The 19,429-nt window shown below is 36.7% G+C and overlaps 1 protein-coding gene across 2 annotated transcripts in view; it reads left to right on the top strand.

The window, feature by feature from the left end:
* Nox (NADPH oxidase) overlaps positions 1-19,429 on the top strand; it is a 613,528-nt gene that overhangs the window by 177,140 nt on the left and 416,959 nt on the right. For both annotated transcript variants that reach the window (XM_081743205.1, XM_081743206.1), the window contains exon 2: positions 14,130-14,224. In XM_081743205.1, coding sequence (XP_081599331.1) covers positions 14,130-14,224 — 95 coding nt within the window. The remainder of the gene's footprint in view (positions 1-14,129; positions 14,225-19,429) is intronic.

Below are 19,429 nucleotides of genomic sequence, written 5' to 3'. Positions count from 1 at the left end.
AAATAATTTGTAAAAATTAACCTATTTGTCATTATATATTAGCTATCGTATTATTTTTTTCTCTAGACAGAGGGTGTTTTATTACGCAAGAAACGTTTTCATTCTTCTTCTCTCTCCCCACCCATAGATGTACAACTACTTAACAATACTTAATGAACCAAAAAGAATTTTAATGTCGCTCTCCTAATGGCCCCGTTTGCTAGTTTTTAATTATTTTAATTTTCGCATTTCATTGCAAGAATGAACGTTTTCTAATACAAATTTAGTAAACTGTTCGGTTCTTCAAGCAGAAGAGATTGTTAGAGTTTGTTTTATTAGAAGAAACAAATATGATATCTAATTATCCTGAAAACTCTCAAACAATCATGATGTTTATGTGGGTGTACGGAGAGAAATAAGAAATATTTGTAAGGACTATGATCTGCCGAAAGAAGTACTACTGAAAATTGGGATAATGACAGTCTACACAAACACAACCAATCCACAATCCAACGATGGTGCATCCAGTTCCAGCTGTGACGTTATCCGTGATGACTTATTTCAGTTCAACTGATAATATGGCTATTAACTTTCACAAATCAGATGAGTTGCTGATGAATTTTATTGTAATTTAAAGTCATGTATGTTGCTTGTTAGTCTTCAGCGAATAAAATTCAACATTTCAAACTTTACTATAACTCACTTAAAATTCTGCACACAAAAATGGGGTTTAAAACCTACAATGTGGGATATAGGTTGGTTGTTCCAAATCTAGCCACTTTTTGCATATAAAGAAGCTTATTTCTGAAGGCCATCTAGCTTATTTTCTTCAGAGGTTGTTGGCAACACTGCTTATACGTAGCTCTCTAACATTTCAGGGAAGAAGTGCATACAGGGGACAATTAGAATCCATAATCTTCTGTTTATCTTATAGTTCTATGGATATTTAATATTAAATAATAAATACTGGACCTCAATTACGGTGTGCTTGGAACATAGAAAATGTTTTCGATATACATATCTGTATTAAAATTATCTTGAAAGTCTGTTAATAATACGTTTAAATCAAAGAATAGAATCCTAAAAAGCGCCAAACAATAATTGCTGTCATATTCTTTGAATGAAGACGTAAACATGTTCTTCCAACTTTTTTTCATTCTTTTCTTTGTTGTCTGTTCATGGTTTTCGTATCACTAAAGCAGGTTATTTTATATCCTCCTGTCTGACTACATGTTCGGTTCACAATAACAATTTTAAAAACGTATGAGAAGAATAGATAGGAAGAATAGGTTAAATGCGAACGTTTAACACCGAAGGAACGTAAATGTCTGAATTATTGCTGTGTAGAAACTGGATTTGGTGCCTTGGAGCTCAAACAGGTATACATATACATATATTTGCCAAAATGAACGTTATACCGATACGTAGAGTAAAAACACTCTCGTCATATGTAAGTGCGAAACTAACGTGAACAATGCCTTCACCATTTCTGTTGCAGGCATTTCTTGGTCCTTCTTGTACACTTGTACGAGAATATTTCGGAACCCATGTCTACCTGTTCCTTCGGCTAGAAATTTATCTTCAAGTAAGATCTGAAAAAAAAAGTCCAGAGGTACACTTGAGGCTGTTAAAAGACTGTAATTATCGTCATTGTTAAGGAACAAGTCACTGCACAAGGCGTGAATTTCTCCAAGAGATAATGATCAATTGATCTTTTGTTTAGTCTCTTAAACACCTTGCTCATATGCTTGTGCTGCCTTCTTGTCACTTCTTTGCGATAAACTATACAACAAGATTCCCAGATTATAATGCTCGATAAAGACCAACATCTGCATTGTGGCAGACCTTGACCAACTGCACGCAAGGAATCAATCCCCTTCTTCTCATGTACGAAGTGACCGCAGATACAGAGCAGAGTTCGGTTTACATGATTTACTTTTTGTTACGTTGAATCACCTGTTATGAATCCAGTGGGTGACATGAAGTGACGTACTCCCCAGATGAGTATGATAATAACATTTTCTAATCTTTTACATGTCTAATTTTTATATAGGCTACATTATATCTAAGAAAATAAAACTTTCCCCTCTTTTGTGTCATTGTCAGTGTTTCTTCCAGACATGTTTTTCTTGGGGGACATTGCCCCACGGAGCTCTGAGAGTGCCACCGGTGGAGACCAAAATAATACGTCTATAACATAATAATAAACAGAATAGTACCATGTGAAAATAACATGTGTCTCTCCGAATACTACATGTGTCCCCTCGGAACATTCTGAAAGAAACACTGGTCATTGTGTTGACGGATAAGTATATTCTCAGCTTATACTAATAATAATTGTAACTACTGGTATATTATGCACCGGAATGTCATCCCTTCGTGCAAGGTCTAGCTTTACACTCTTCTACGTGTAAAGGAACGAAACACTACCCTCTAATAGTAAGATTAATAGATGTCCCAATTTAGACAGAACAACAAGTCCTTTGAGCTGGGTCAAATGTGGTTTAACATGAGGTATTTGAAACATTTGGGATTTCGGCTTCAGTCACGCCAACAGGTAGATACACAATTTATAAGAATGGATCGAAAGCGTATGCAGTTCTATATTTACGCACGGCCACAAGAGCCAAGCTCAGAGCGGTAAATTTCCAGTGGCGGCATATTTTAGAAATCGAATACTGCGTTTGCTTTTTCTGTAGACTAGTATTTAGTAGTTCTTTTGATTTTTGCTTTTATTTTGTAAACACTATTATGTTTAGTCTTTTGTCAGATTTTCTTATATTCTTCATTGTGTTGTGTTTTCTTATGTTCTTTTCGTTCTTCATTAATCAGGAAAATTAGACATAAAAATCTGCAAAACTTCGAAAAAATTCCGAACAAGCTAGATTTTTGTGGCAATCTTTATTTTGATGTCCTCAGGATATCCTGACAAGTAGCCTACCTTTATTTAAGATCTGGATTTTGTTTTTAGAGGGGAATTCTATCTTTTTGCAATTATCACGAAAATTATATATATATATATATATATATATATATATATATATATATATATATATATATATATATATATATATATATATATATATATATATATATATATATATATACAATCGAAGTAAATAATCATGTGGAAAATTGTAGTTTATAATATTTTACATAATAAATACCCTTAGACTGTTTCTCGTAGAATCAATTGTTTCAAAGATATAAACTGAATTATGTCTGAACAAAAACAGTACGAGACTTTTAACTATGTTTGAAATAAAAAGTTAATATTTTGGAGGGAGAAATTAACCTGGTATAATTATAGCCCGCTCCTTCTAGAAAGAGAGATAAAAGTAACTTTGAAAACTCAAATGAGGATCATAATTCTGTATTACAGATTCGAATTCCACGAGGAAAAATAAATAGACCAAATTTTATTTGAAATACATTTTTCTCGATTCGTGATAGATGATGCTGTAACAAGCCAAACTAGATTCACTAAGACTGTTTCAATTTGGAGTTTCCTAGCCCAGAGGGACAGGCCCGTATCCAAGGGGGATGTAGGGGAGCCAGACTCTCTTAATTTTTTACTGGCCCACCTAAAATTTACAAAATAGGCTTGCAAGTGGACTATAATATGGTAATAAACTATATGGTTAGATCGCCCCCCTAACTTCTACCGGGTCTCAACTACAGTTTTGGACTGGCTACCACCGTGCAGATGGACCCAGAAAACTATGGATTCGGCAGTAATCTCGGTCATTATGGACATTTATACTTTACCCTTTCTCATCCCCCATACAGATTGGAGCTGAACTTTGACTTACACGGCATCCGGAGTGTCACTATTCACCCTCAGCGACGTGGGCTGGTTTAGATTTTACATCACACCCTTCCTACTCCTAGAGATGTCTTACCCAAACATGGTCTTTTCTTCAGATCGCAAGTCATGTGCACGTCCGCTTGTTTTTAAAAAATAAATTTTGAGCTCCCTCGTGGCTAACAGGTTAGCGTACACGCCTTTGGCGTGAGAGACAGAGGTTCGATTTCCGGCGGGCTCATGTGGTTCGGATTCCACGTTAAGCTGTGGATCCACGGTTCATATAGCCTCGCTGCTGAAAGAGGGGTTAACTAAAAATAAAATTAAATCAAATCAATCAAAAATAAATATAAAACTCGAGTTTCATTCTTTCTAATATGAGGAATTCATGACACTCATTTTTGGCCTAAATTTTACACCACCTTTTTTGTTTTCTTTCGAATCCCCTCCTTTCTCTTAGGTTACGTATCTAAAAATTACAAATAGACTACGGTTTGTTCAAACCTTTCATCTCTTCGACACAATTACAAGAATGCCAAGCAAATGGTGTGGGTTGGTATACCTGGCAAACGAACAAACAAATATTCATTTTTAATATAAGATAAACAACCTCTTTTCGTTTGAGTTTCTTTCCTCTCCCTTTGGGATTCATGTCAAAAAATTCCTAAGAGGCTACAACTTGTTTCATAACTATTTTCCCCGAAAAATTGATAATATTCGAAGTAGTGCAGAAAATTAGAATTCCTCCGGAAAAAGGACATCAAAATAAAAACAAAATCACAAAAATCAAGCTTATTCAGAAGTTTTTCGAAGTTAAAGTTTCAATAGATTTTTTCTAAGAAAAATCAACATCAGAAGGACAGTAGGTCTCTATATTCTAAGCGATCGATGAAATTCATCCGATTTTGACCAAAATTGGAAGGTGATAGAACTTCACAAGTTAATACACGCATGAAATATGTTGGTAAACAGATCTTTGGTTCCTAGCCATCAAAGTTAGGGTTCGACTTAGTGAAACGTCATTATACGTAGTGAGACTTTGACGATACTAATCCGACCTTGACCAAATTTGGTTTGAAAGTAGACTTTGTGTAGCTTAAATGAAAATGACATCTAAGTTTTACGGCCCACGGTTAAGCCGGCTAGGCTAAAGGAGATGGTGATGATGAGAAATAAATGTAATGGTGGAATGGAGAAATAGGAGAAAATGGGAGAACCTCGAGACATGGTGTTTGTCCACCACAAAGTTCACTTAGCGCAAGCCGGGATCAAACCAAGGACCCATGCACAAGAGGTGAAATCTCTACCACTGAACTACCGCACCCCTTTTCGTGTAGGTTAGTTTGTTAGTGAAATATTATGAGATACAGGCTATTCGTTCTCGAATTATTGACCACCAAATTTGTGGTTGAACTTACTGAAATGAAATTTCACTAAATCACGATCGATAAAAACTGTCCAATTTCGACCAGACTTCGTATAGTGGTACAGATTGATATGCTTTGAAAATGTTTGAACACAGTATGAAATATTACGTTCTCAGATTTCTAGTTCACAAGTTATTGGCCATGGAAATCACTAAAAGAGATTAATTTAATGGAACGTATCCGATCTTCATCAAATTTTGGCATGGTGCTCGACATTCATAAACTTACAACGCGTATGAAATATTATGTTGTCCAGATCTTTGGTTCTCGAGTTATTGGCTTTCAAAATTTGAGATTTGGACTTACTTGAGTCTATCTTCTTCATTAACTCTCTATTCAAACCAGAAATTGTTAAAATTAACAATTTCCTGCTTCAGTACTGATTTCCATACAACAAATTCGAGTTTTTTTTTTCAATTGATTCAGTTTCCCAACAATAGATTCCACTTTCTCCATTAACCCTCTACTAAAACTGGAAGTAGTTCAAATTAACTATTTCTGGTTTCAATATTTATCGCTGTAGAGCAAAAGTGGAATATCAACGAACGATTTTCTGTAATCGATTGAGGGTGTCAAGGGAACATACCATCACAATTCGAAACCGAAAGTGGTTGAAACTTAGTCCTAATTTCGGTTTCCATACTGATTTCTGTAATATTTCCCATAAATAAAAGCTTTGCTTTGTTATAATTAAATATAAACTAATTATTTGCTGTTGTATGTATATACGATTGTACAGTTATCTTGTATCACATAGTGTCTGATGAAGCCAAAGAGTTAGTTGGCGAAACTGTAACACGTGTTGAATTTTAATGAAAAAATATATAGTTTTGCTCAGCAAATAATTAGTTTATCTTTAATTGATTTCTGTAGTGGGAAAACTAGAAGAGATATTTTTTTCAATCGATTCAGCTTTCCAAGAGTAGGTTTTACCTCCTCCCTTATCCCTCTACTGAATCCGGAAGTGGTTAAAATTAACCATTTCCGGTTTAAACGTCTATCGCCATAGAAAAGAAACAGTAAGGTATAGCGAGTATTTTTTTTTTTCATATTCATTCAGCACCGAGGAACAGGTTCTATCCTTGATCTTATTAGTCTATTGCAACCAGTAATTATAGATGTACTAATTCAAGTACTGAATTCTCATAATTTGGAAGTCTACCGTAGTTTCACACTGTAAAACAAAACAGGTTTGTTTTAATCCAGCATTGATAAATGTTATTACAGTATTTTATATGTATTTCGTACCTGTAAGTGAAAGGACTACAGTTAATATATCAGGCAACTGGAAAACGAGCTAAATACCATCTTCCCAACAAAGGACTATAAGTAGAATGTCAAAGGGAAGCTTGTGCCGTCAGAATGAGCGGACAGGCCAACGACGCCTTTCTGTTTCCTCGACTACTTTACCTTATTCGATTGATGAGTTTGCGTAAAGTATCTTTTGATTTGTGCTAAATGGTTTACCAACAATGCGCGTCAGTAGAATGGAATGAAATGATCAGTGTAAACAACGTCTCCTTATCAAGCCCTATTGCAGTCGTTTGCAACTGGCCAAATATGATGTAGGAACGCGCTTTTACCGCCTTTTCACATTATGCGGCGATTTGCCAGATCTGTTTCCGGCGAATTGCCGGACAAGGTAGAAAGACATTGCAAGCAATGAAGCTCTTCACATATGTACGGCGGTCGCTGGACATTTATCCGGCGAGCAAAAACAGCCGGATCTCCCTGCTAGAATCTGGCGCGGCAGATCGCCGTGTATAGCCAAGCGGGACATTACAAGCAATGAAGCTCTTCACATATACGCGGCAAACTGTCGGATGGCTGTTGGAGGAGGAAGCAAGTGTTGCCAGGAAAGAGTAGAGAGTGGCTGCGATAAAATGAAAAATGAAATCTTTAAGTTTTACGTCCCACGGTTATACCGGTTAGGCTAAAGGAGACGGTGAAGATGAGAAATGAATGAAATGGTGGAATGAAGAAAGTGGGAGGAAACGGACACGGTGTTTGTCCACCAAAAAGTCAACACGGCGCAAGCTGGGATCGAACCAGGGACCCCAAGCAGCGGAGGTGAACGCTCTACCACTGAGCCACCGCGCCCCTAAGTGGCTGCGATAATATGGATGCGTGTGTTTTACGTACATACAGTATATATGTGTGTGGAGTGTGTTTGTATATGTGGTTATGTTCTAGCCCAGTACACCTGGAGTAATTTTAACCAAACTTGTTACATACAATATATGGGAAAAGATGGCATGTGAAAATGATCGAAAACGACCAATACTACCGGAGTGTCGAATCCATAAGTCGTTGATTAAAGAGTCCAAATCAATATAAATTATTTTTTTCTATGTAATAGAAGATTGGTAGAAATAAATGTCCGGGTAGCACTGGACAAATGAGCTTGTAATTCTATAAATTTATGGTGCCCCAAAATTGAAATATACACTATCAAATATTTCAGCAATATTATATATTTAGTAATAATACCTTTATGTACTTTCACAAAGCAAGAGAAAATTCGTGATGTGATATTTGATAAATATACGGAACCTTATATATTTTATAATTATCTTTAACACTTCTATGGTTGTAATTTCTTGAATGGTCCTTTGATTAGAGCAGTGCTTTAAAGAGACTTGAGTCAATAGGCGGAGCGATTAAAATAAAAGAATAAACCTGAAATACTATAATAATAATAATAATAATAATAATAATAATAATAATAATAATAATAATAATAATAATAATAATAATAAATAATGCCTACAGATTATCCTTGGGCTCAGTGGTTGCGTTGACTTGGCATTCTGGCAGTGGCGGATCTAGCCCGGGGCCGTGGGGTCTAAGCCCCCCAGTTTTCAGGGTGACGAAAATAATTTAAGCTATTATTTATATATTTTTGAAACTTTATAGTAAACTCATGATATACTTCTCATAGTCTGGGGTCTGGCAGCCCTCCCCCCAGTTTTTACCTTCTAGATCCTCCACTGGCTTCTGGGATAGATCTGAACCACCGACTATCCTGAAAGGACTTTATCCTGGTTTTCCCAGTCTCAACAGGTGAATACCGGGATCATATTTTAAATATCCAGAACCTGGCCGCTATTTTGATCAAGGCTATCGATTGTGGAAAGAGTATAGAAAAATCTCCTTCAAATTATCACTTCTCTAAAAAAAAGGGTGAACCCATATATGTCTCTGACTTTTTTTCTGCACCGGATAATGTGAAAGAAGCCTTAGAGTCTGAGAAAAGCAGAAGCACAACGAGGAAAGGAAAGGAGTGCGGTAGCAGCATATAATAAGCAAGTACTTGCTATCCACGCATATTTACGATCCACGAGTAGTGTGATCAGGAAACCATCGATATTATTGTTTGCCTATCACTACTGCCTTTCATCAATGTCTCATTACTTGTCAGCAGCGTTTCTTCAGGCATATTTCCTGGGGATTTGACTCGCACCTCCACCGGAGTAAAGACAAATTATAATACGATTACATGTCACTCTTGTGGAAGGAACAACCTTTGATAGAGTGAAATAGTGTCAGAGTGAAGCCCTCTTGTATTTTGATTTTGCCTCCTCAGAGAAAATTTGCTCGAATAAAATGTGTATACCTGTTCCTTCCTCTCTCCATGTCGTTTATCGAGAATGAGAGCGGCAAACTGTGTCTTCTCAGAGCACCTAATTGAAAAGTGACTGCATTATAGGCTAAAGATAAATGATAACGCTAATGAACCTAATGAACGTATGGAGATATTAGAAGGAAACGAGTGCATGTTTGCTCTCGCCTTTATGTGATTAACAATATTTTTGCGTTTCCATGTGGCTAAGCGGTTAGCATACACGTCCTTGGCGTGGGAGACCCGGGTTCAATTCCTAGCAGGAGCTCTTGTGGTTCGGATCCACGTTAAGCTGTAGGTCCATGTCTCATATAGTCTGACACTGAACTGAAAATCAAATAAAATTAAATATTTTCTACAACTTCTGATCTAACGTTATCCTTGAACCATTCCAATTTCCAAAGTCTCTGAAAGACTGACTCTGCTCGAACCTCAACCAACTGTACTATGAGTTCATGTTATACAATTTCTTATGCTTACTTGAGCTTGCATTCAGTGGAAACCTCTATGTGACGCAGCCATTATGGATTACTAAGAAATTTGCAATGATGTACTTAAACCAGGTCCGTAACCAGAACACTAAGAAACGGGGCTCAGATCATTTGAAAGAGGGTTAAGTTCATCTTACATACTTACGAAGAAACAACTGAAAGATTCAGAGATGCTCAACTCTATGGCCACTCCCTAGCTACAGGCCCGAGTTGAACATACACATTGAGAGAAACTTGTGCAAAACAATTTTATCACTTATTCATTCTAATTTGACTGAAAAATCTTACAATGTGAAAACTTTTCAAATTCAATGAATATATAACTAAAATTCTATCGTCCTTCCGCAATAGGTTAATGTAAATTTTTCTCGGCTCCTATTTGATTTTACGTTGTACCATGAGATTTCACAGAGTAAGTTTTCATCGCATTTTATCTTTATTCGATGATTCTTAAGATGTTGTAGCATGTTAGAAAAATACTCTTCGTAGTCTTGTCTGTTGGCGGATACACCAAAAATCAGTTTGCGATTATGGTGCTGAAACATCTTGCGTATATAATTGGTGTCTTAATATTCACTACGAAAGAGATTTGTTTTTTTAATTTTTATTTATATATATATATATTTTTAGACCTTGCTCTTCTGAAATTTTTTCCTTTGAGTTTTGCCATCGATCTGACCGCAACCTGCAACTCTCTGTAACGGAGAATGCATTGTATATACGAAACAATCATTCATCATAACCACAAAGTATTTTTGTTATGAGCCTAAATCATCTCAGACATCACATTAAACTATTCATTAAGCTTGTTTTATTCTTTGTTCCTTAACTAATAGAATAATAATAAGAAATTTGTCAGAATAATATATGATTACGATTATCACAGTGATTCTCAAGTTGTGGTAAAATGAAACATACTGACTGCTTTTCTTTCTTGCAAAACAATGATTGGGATCCGTTAACCGCTGAGCAAGTAGTGAATTTGCAATTTGAATTGAAGTAGTGATAAAAATTTTAATGAGTTGTTCCCAATGTACTACGATGTTTTTAATGACAAGCGCAAGAGCGAGAAACATTAATAAATTTTATATGTATCAAGTCGTCTTAAAGGTATTGAGCACTTTGAACACGGGATGGCATTAGTATCCCAAATCTCATGGTATGAGGTGCAACGGGTTAGAAAAAATGAAATCTTTCAGTTTAACGTCCAACGGTTATGCCGGTTAGGCTAAAGGAGACGGTGATTATGAGAAATGAGTGAAACGCTGGAGTGAAGAAAGTGGGACGAAACGGGAGAATCCCGAGAAAACCTACGAGCACGGTGTTTGTCCACCACAAAGTTCAAACGGCACGAGCTGGGATCGAACCAGAGACCCCAAGCACCAGAGGTGAACGTTTTACCACTGAGCCACCGCGCCCCCCCGCAACGGGTTAGATCTAACGTCATATGACAGCTGGTAGTTGAAGGAAGTAAGTGTGAAAAACGTAATCAGACTAACGATTGCGTTGTTGAGATGAGCCAACTCTCCACAAAACTGCGTTATATGTTACAATTTTTACTTCGATAAAGGTTCAAATGCTGCGGATGCGGACCCATGAACTTGCCGCCCCTGGTGCTCACAGTAGTTAAATTCAGCATAGTTTTAATCTGTTTATTACAGTTCTCATGCTTTTTTTTTTTTTTTTTTTAACTTTTTCAATCAAGTGTTCCAAGTATTTTACACATTTCAGGTTCGATGACAATTTCCCTTCAAATAGCAAGCAAAGAAAAGCAAAACAACGATAATTTCATTACATAATCTGTCAGCCCTTTATTGCTTTAAATTAACCTAGAAATTTCGACACAGTGTAGTTTTCACCTCCTGATGATTGTTAATCTTGGTCAAATATATCTGTCCTAACTTATTTCTAAACTGTCACAATCCATCAATGTACTAAATGACATACAGTAGTTTGCAATCACTCAACATAATTCTCTACCATAATAGGGTAATTACACACACACACACACACACACACACACACACATATATATATATATATATATATATATATATATAATATACAAAATCTTCCGGAAAATGCTTCTATGTGAAACAGGCCTTAGACTCGCTAGTACTGAGAGAGAGTATTTTGGGTAAACCTAATACTATAAACCTATCAAGGATGTAATGAAGGATACACAGGAGTATACATCATATATTCACCTATAACTTTTACAGTTCAGCTTACATTAGGGGGGCGCGGTGGCTCAGTGGTAGAGCGTTCACCTCCGGTTCTTGGGGTCCCTGGTTCGATCTCAGCTCGCGCCGTGTGGACTTTGTGGTGGACAAACACCGTGCTCGTGGGTTTTCTCGGGGTTCTCCCGTTTCTTCCCACTTTCCTCATTCCACCATTTCACTCATCTCTCATCATCACCGTCTCCTTTAGCCTAACCGGCATAATCGTGGGACGTACAACTTACAGATTTCATTTCAGCTTACATTAACTTTTAATTCAGTGATGTAAAGAGGTATAAGGGTGGGCATAATATATACTTTTGAAAATGGTCGAACTATATCTACCAAAAGTTTTAGCAATACATAACTGTAACCTATGGAAAAGAAATATTAAATACTAGCAAACATATTTATAAGTCAGTCAGTGTACCATCACATTTTCATTTTCGCCACGTTGAAATACATTGAGAGAATCATCTCAGAGCATCAAGTGGAATCTCTGAACTGATGTAACTTACGCTCCCTCCCCCCCCCCCCAAAAAAAAGTGTGTTTAGACGTGCGTTATACGTACGTTACTGCAAATAAAAATACTCATCTATATTTGTTTCACACGTTAAAGAATGATGTTGAAATAGGAAAATCAGTTCCAAAATTTCCTTCAAGTTCTCACAATACAGCAGGTAAAATCTTACCGTTGTAGCAATGTTACAAAGTACAGTGTGGTTTCATAAACTATTCTCTTTTCTTACAAATATTCAGTTTATTTAGGCAGGAAAACAGTACTTGAAAGCATAGGCGCCATCACAGTGGATCCAGTGGATGCAGCTGCACCCACATTAACTTCGATTTTCAGATTTCCTACAATAATCCTTTCTCTTTTGTATATTTCTTGTTTCCTATTTTTGGATATATTTTAGTGACTTCTTAAGTTTCTCATAAGTTGCTTGCTATTATACCGTGTTTTTCTAGTTTTTATTATTTTTATTTTTAAGATCTAAAGGCTCAATAGTGCAGAGCTTTCTGGCAACAATGTTAGGATGTGTTGTCCTATCCTAGCCTGCATCCACATTACCCAAATTCTGGCGCCGCCTATGCCTGAAATAAAAATTGGAGATTATACATATTAAACAAAAATACTTCAAAGTAAGTTGAAATGTAATTTCACTTTGTGTTGACTTCGCTGGAAAGAGTTCTAAACCTTGCGTCCCCTTCCATACGACCTCGGAAAGCCGTAATTTTGTTTATTACATTAGCTTATTTTTATTATAAGAAATTGAGACAAAAAGAAATGCAGATAACTGACCGAGAGAATGAATTATATCCTACGATTATTCTATTTTCAATTGCAAAAGTTCAATCTTTGATTCTGTTTTAAGCGTCATATCAATATCACGAAAATAGTCTTCAACAGCTACGGGTAAGACTGTATGTTCAAAATCTTGTTTTGAACGTCAGGAGACCACAGTTCCGCCACTCTGCTGCTCTCGCTTACCCTTCTGTACTACACACTAGAGACCTGCACGGGCCGAATGTTTCGGCCCGAGCCCAATCCAGCCCGAATGTATCTAGGCCCGGCCCAGCCCGGGCCCGAAAAGTTTTGGAGATTTTCGGCCTGAGCCCGGCCCGGCCCGATAAGTTTTTTTAAAATTCTTGGCCCAAGCCCGGCCCGTGTCCGATAAAGTTTAAAAGTTTCATTTTGTACCATTTTTCACGGGCACACTTCTTCAATGTTTGCCTTTATTCTAATTATTGTTTAACGAAATCCAATAATTATTTAAAGAATTGCAATTAATCGACCTTAGTCCGGCCCGACCTGAAGAGAAATCAGGGTCGGCCCGCCCAAGCCCGGCCCGGCCCAAAGAAATAACTGAGTCGGCCCGCCCAAGCCCGGCCCGCAGGCCGGGCCGGGCTTCGGGCCTCGGGCTGACCCTGGCCCGTGCAGGTCTCTACTACACACAGAGTAGCCAGTCAAGAGCGCAGCGCTATTGTGAACGTGGTGTGATGCTGGAATGCATATACACAAGGGGTGAAGCAAAGGGCTGCAATATAACAGAAAAGAAAATAAAAGAAAGAAACGAAATGATAATATAATATTCTGAATACTATTAAATATATTAAGGAACAATGAGCAACGCACAATATTGGGTGGTTCACGTGCTTTTGTGAACTGCATAAGGCGACACCGCTGGCTCTATATAATACCCACATATTCTCTTATACTAGTCCATTACATAGAGTCTTCTGCTCGACAAGATTCTCTGACATCTTACAGAGTGTTTAACAGGTTAAATATGCATAAATAAAGTTAGTTTGTTGTTTTCGTATAGACATACACGTAGTCGAAGGATACCAAGCCAAATTCAATTTTCAATTCAAAATAATCCTAAAATAAACAAGTTAGTTATCTTTTAGTACTTTGATTTGTTTCTTCAGATATATTAACGTTCGTAGTATGTACGCGCATGTATCTGTTGTTTCGAACCACAAATTCAGCTATATCAATTGGAACACACTTTGAGTTTTTTTCTTCCTTTTCTCATGTGCGTGGACTTCTTTTAATTTAATTTCCTTTCTTTTTCTTTCAGGATTTACTAGAGCGACTGTTTCGTTTGTTTGATCATGATAGAGATAATCTGCTTGTGCAAGAGGATTGGGTGGAATTCCTCAAAGCAAGACTTACGTAAGTAGCCACACTATCTTCTGCTTCTTGTGTTTCATCATCATCTGAATAAGGAAATAGCTATAATGAATTACTTTCTCCAAAGCAAGTTAAAGCGTTAGTATTCATGGAAAATAAAGAATAATAATATTATTATTAGAATGTAATTAAATGATATTTTCGTGTAACTGAAAGTACGCAACGATAAGCTATATAATATCGCACACTACACTTTTATCCAAAACTTAAGGGAACATTGATTTGAGAACAGCAGATCCCTATGGTATGCTGATCCAGTGAATGCCATCGAGTTGGCGTGCTTGATTGAAACGACGTAGGCACCATCCTGTTCGGGGACACAGGTTCCCTTTGTGACCGTGGTAACACGAAGAATATCCGCAGCGGGAGAAACACATAATCAGTGACTTGTAGTTTTCGAAGTGTGCAGTACATATCGGTCATATGCACACACAATGGCTCAGAGAGCACATGGGAATGGTGTAATGTGCAGTCGGATCATCGGTACATTAGAAATGGGACAAAGTCAACAGGGTGTGATTAGGGATTTGAATGTTCCTCGCAGTGTTGCGTCGCGATTATGGTGTTGTTTCCTGACTGGTGAAAACAATGAAAGACAGTATGGTGGAGGTCGTCGACGTGCAAGAACGTCGCGTGTTATCTCGTCTTACGTTAAATGCTTGACGAAGACCAACGAGCACAGCATGAACTGACACTAGCTTAAGATTGCAGCTATCTCTGAGAGCCACGTAACAGTTAACTGGTGGTTACAGGAAATCATATTGCATGCACACCTACCCGCCAGGCGCATTCCCCTCCCCCTCAACAGCAGCGTAGTTATGCCTACAGTGGTGTATAGCCCATAATGAGTGGACTCCAGAACATTGGAGTGATGTATTCTTTAGTGACGAATCAGGATTCAGTTTGGAGAGTAATTCTCACCGTTTATTTATTTGGAGGGCAGGATGAACACATTAACACTACCAAAATGTTGTAGAAAGAGACAAGTATGAAGGTCTTTTTGTCACGGTAAAAAGTGGCATCATGTTAGGGACACGCATATCACTTAATGTGTTCCAGCACCGAACAGAAACAGCTGAGATCTGCAGGAACGTTATCCTTGAGGAGTATATCTCATTGTTTCATGGTACTGCTGTGCTGAATTTTGTTCTGTGAATGATAATTCATGTCTGTATAGGGCGTAGTTGATGAAGGATTACCTGCCACATGTAGACATCATGGTCTCGAGTGGCAAGCGAGGTCATCGGTCCTCAATCCCATTGAATATGCATGGGGTTCTCTCGGATGGCGGATTGCAGCCTTAATACCTCCCCCACGGTCAATTGCTGAATTGCGCAGGGTGCTTGTGCAGAGTGGGATGCTTTACAACAGAAGTCATGTATCGTTGCAACCGTTTGTATTGTCCACAGGTATCTGTTCCAAGCTTCAGAGCTAGCAGGAAGAAAATGTTCCAATTGCTTATGATTGTCACTGTTATCCGCATGTATCTTTAAGTTTTAAAAATAAAGGTGTATAGATAAATGTCTACCATCTGTAAAACTTTGAAAATGGAAACACTGAATATTCCAAAAGCGAACAATCCGGACTAATTACATTTCCTTTTAACAGTAGCGACATCTTGCCTCCACGTCGGTTCTTTTTAAACCCTAAACCCATCTATAGTTTATTCCTCTATGACAATAATAATTATTTATCGCTAGAATTTTGTACCGAGAATTCGAGGTTACAATATAGTGTAAAAGGTAAGGTTTGTGAAGTGTGTGTGGTTTTCTGGTATTTTCTTTTACATGTTATTGATTTTTCCAAGTAATAATCTCACTAACAATCAATATTAATGTCATTAATTAAAATGTCATCAACAATTATTTAATAAACTTAAAAAAAAAAAAAAAACAGAAACTTATTATCAAGAAAGAAAGAGAAGTTTGAAGAATACACTGGTATACAAATTTTGATCAAAGTCGTGCTTATGTTTGTTTTTCGTCGGTTTCTTAATGATTTGCACCCACTGAACACGAGTATGGCAGTTATTTTCCCGTAATGTCAAAATTTGTAATGATATAAGCATATCAGATTTTACTCAAACAGTAATATATTATACAATTGTGTCTTATAGGAACATTGAACTACAAACATAATACACACATTTTGGACATCAACTTTCTGGGTAACAAAAATCTACATAACAATACATGAATACTAAAATATATGAATATTACATTTCTTATAAAAATATATACAAAAGTACTTGAGATTGGAGGAAAGTGTTCATCAAGTACTGGAATTCCATAGTCAAAAGTGAAGATTAGTGGTTCTTTTTCTTTTGTGGGAAACGTTCACTTCGTCACGGACTAACCCCAAGCATAATCACCCATTATTGCACAGTCCCACCTTCCTTGGTATCTGCTTTCTATTACCTGAATGTCCTTATGGAAACGTTCCCCGTGCTCTTCGCTAACATTTCCTTAATTCTCCCTAAAGAAATCCAGGTGTGAATGAAGCATATGTAATTTTAAAGACATTCTACATCCCAATGCTCGATATTGATCAATGAATGTCTTAACTTGGTGATCAAACGCTTCACTTCGGTTATGCACAAGAAATCTCGTCACCAATTTATGAAAGGCTTCCCAAGCGTTTCTTTCCAACTCCGTCATTTTTTGTTTAAGTGTAGTACTATTAAGCATGACATAAATCTGAGGCCCTGTGAAAATATGAGGCCCTCGTACCAGCCAGAACTTTTGCCTCTGATAAAGGTGGAAACATTTGTTTGATACATTGTAGGGCAGGTGAATTGTGAGCTACAGAGCTTTCAGAAATTGTTTTGCCAATTCCAGCTTAGTATGTAATTTTGGCATGAGAATCTTCTCCTTGGGCACTAATGCTTCATTTATCACATTATGTGTTCCTGGAATAAGCTCCATTCTTTCAGGACACACGGTTTTATCATAATGCTGGTTAGTTACCAGGCTGTCCCACAGACATAGAAAGCAGGAATATTTAGTATAACCACTTTGCAACCCAAGAAGAAAACCAACAATTTTGAAATCTCCACACACGTCGCATTAATATTCCTCATATTTAGTTTTCTCCAACATCAACTTCACGTTTGAATAACTCTATTTAATCAATTTACAATTCTGCTATGAATCTTTAGAATTTATATTCTCTATTTGCTACTCCAAACAATTACCTTTAGTAACAAATGCGATAAAACCTAGCGAGTATCGAAATAAAAGCACGCAAATTACTCTGCATAAATCAGTATAGGAGAAAAATAAAACATGCTTATATCATTGAAAATATTGATACTACATAAATATAAGTGCCAGATTCGTGTTCAGGGGGCCAAAATACATAAAAATTCATCAAGAAATAATCATAAGCAAAATGTTGTATACCAGTGTAATGAATAAATTTGAGAATGTTAAAAGTTAAGACAAGAATTATGAGGACTTTATCAACTTCAATTCTTTAATAAATATGAATATTGAAAATTAACAAAATGCAAACAATATTTACACATGGCAGTCACAGATTTTATTTATTTTACATATTCTATGATACTTTGTAAAAAAAATACTAATTGAATCGAGGGCTGTAGGCGATAGTAATTGCGGCAGTATGACAACTGCTAGTACTTTCGTACTAGATCTAGTACTTTTTATAATATTTTAGTGTTCTAGTACGTTCACTAACAAATCTAGTACTTTCTCTTGCTCTTCTTTTCTTAAAAATATATTTACGAGAAGAATCTTACGAAAATTTAGCAATGTACGAAAATTTGACTGTTCCTGGTATAGTAACTTTTTCTGCCTTTTTGTTTAACAGTGGTATTTACAAGAGTAGAAGTGGAACATAGGTGCCGTCCGATTCCTCCTTCAACTAATAAATGACCACAATAAACAATATTACATATTTGGTGGTCCGTTTAAATAGTAGACTATTAAGAAATTAAAGCTCGATTTTCTCAATAAGCCGATTTTATGATATTTCTTATTTTCTACCGACATCCTCTATATTTGTCATACTTGTGTTACTTTAGTTGTTTTACAGTGAGTTTTAATACGACAATTAACAGGGATTCAGTCAGGATTTTTAGTTTGGCGGTGTAATGTCATATTGGGAGGGTGTAAGTGGTTTGCACGTTTGTATATATATTTTTTGACTGTAAAAAATTTAAAATTGGAGGTTCTTTCAGGAATGTGTAGATCACTCCCCTATCCACAGGGGAGGGGAAGCTACCGGAAACCTTCTAATAAGATATTAATATCGGAAAATGTCATAAATAGGGTGAAACGGAAGGAGATAAAATTTAGTACTTTTAACCAGATCTAGTGTTTTTTTTTCTGTATAGGTTAGTACGAAATATTTTTGCTGCTGGGTGGTCACACTGTTTTTCGGTATACGCTGTTCACATTCTACTCAATCCAAGTCATTAGAGCAGTGGCCAGCAAATTTATGAAGCTTCTGAACTACCATATCGTTTTAAATCCTACTGTGAGCTACCAACCAAAAGAATTACCAACTAGTTTTTAAAAATACATTTTTATTGCTTAAATATGAATTGGAGCTTTAAAGCAATCTTCCGAAAATGTAGCTAGTAGCTCGCGATCGGTGATTTGGCGATCACTGCATTATAGTATAGCCCTACTTTCTGCTTAAGGCGTATAGTACTTTCGCCTTGTTGTTACTAGGGATAGTTAAAATTGTCCGGAGTCGGAAATTTCACTTTCCGGATTTTGCAAATAATCCGGAATTCAGAAAAAAATCGGAAGTTTTCCGACATCTGGAATTTTTCCGAAATCCGGATTTTCCGAATTCTGGATTTTTTCGATTGTACTTTCCGAATTCCGGAAAGTAAAAATTCCCGAACTGGCCATCCCTAGAACTTGTTTATTTAACCGGATCATGACTCTAGTAGTAAAGTCACTATATCCCCTTAGTTCTTAGCCGCGCTTCAAGTATATCGATCATGCGATTTTCTTTTTCTTTTTTTTTTTGACTACTCTGTGATTATTAGAGAGAGGGGGAGGGAGGGAGGGAGGGAGAGAAGTAGAGAAAACAGCATTAAATGCTTTCAGCCTACAGAACAATATAACACTCTTTATAGTATTTTAATGGAATTATTAAGATATGCGTCTTACATTGTTCATTTTTTTAAAAAAAGTCTTCTCTATTGTCATG

This window comes from Thermobia domestica, chromosome 16 (genome assembly GCF_964235325.1).
Source record: "Thermobia domestica chromosome 16, izTheDome1.hap1.1, whole genome shotgun sequence".
Lineage (NCBI taxonomy): Eukaryota > Metazoa > Arthropoda > Insecta > Zygentoma > Lepismatidae > Thermobia > Thermobia domestica.
Note: the sequence above shows the minus strand (reverse complement) of the source record. Positions and strands in the feature narration are given on the sequence as shown.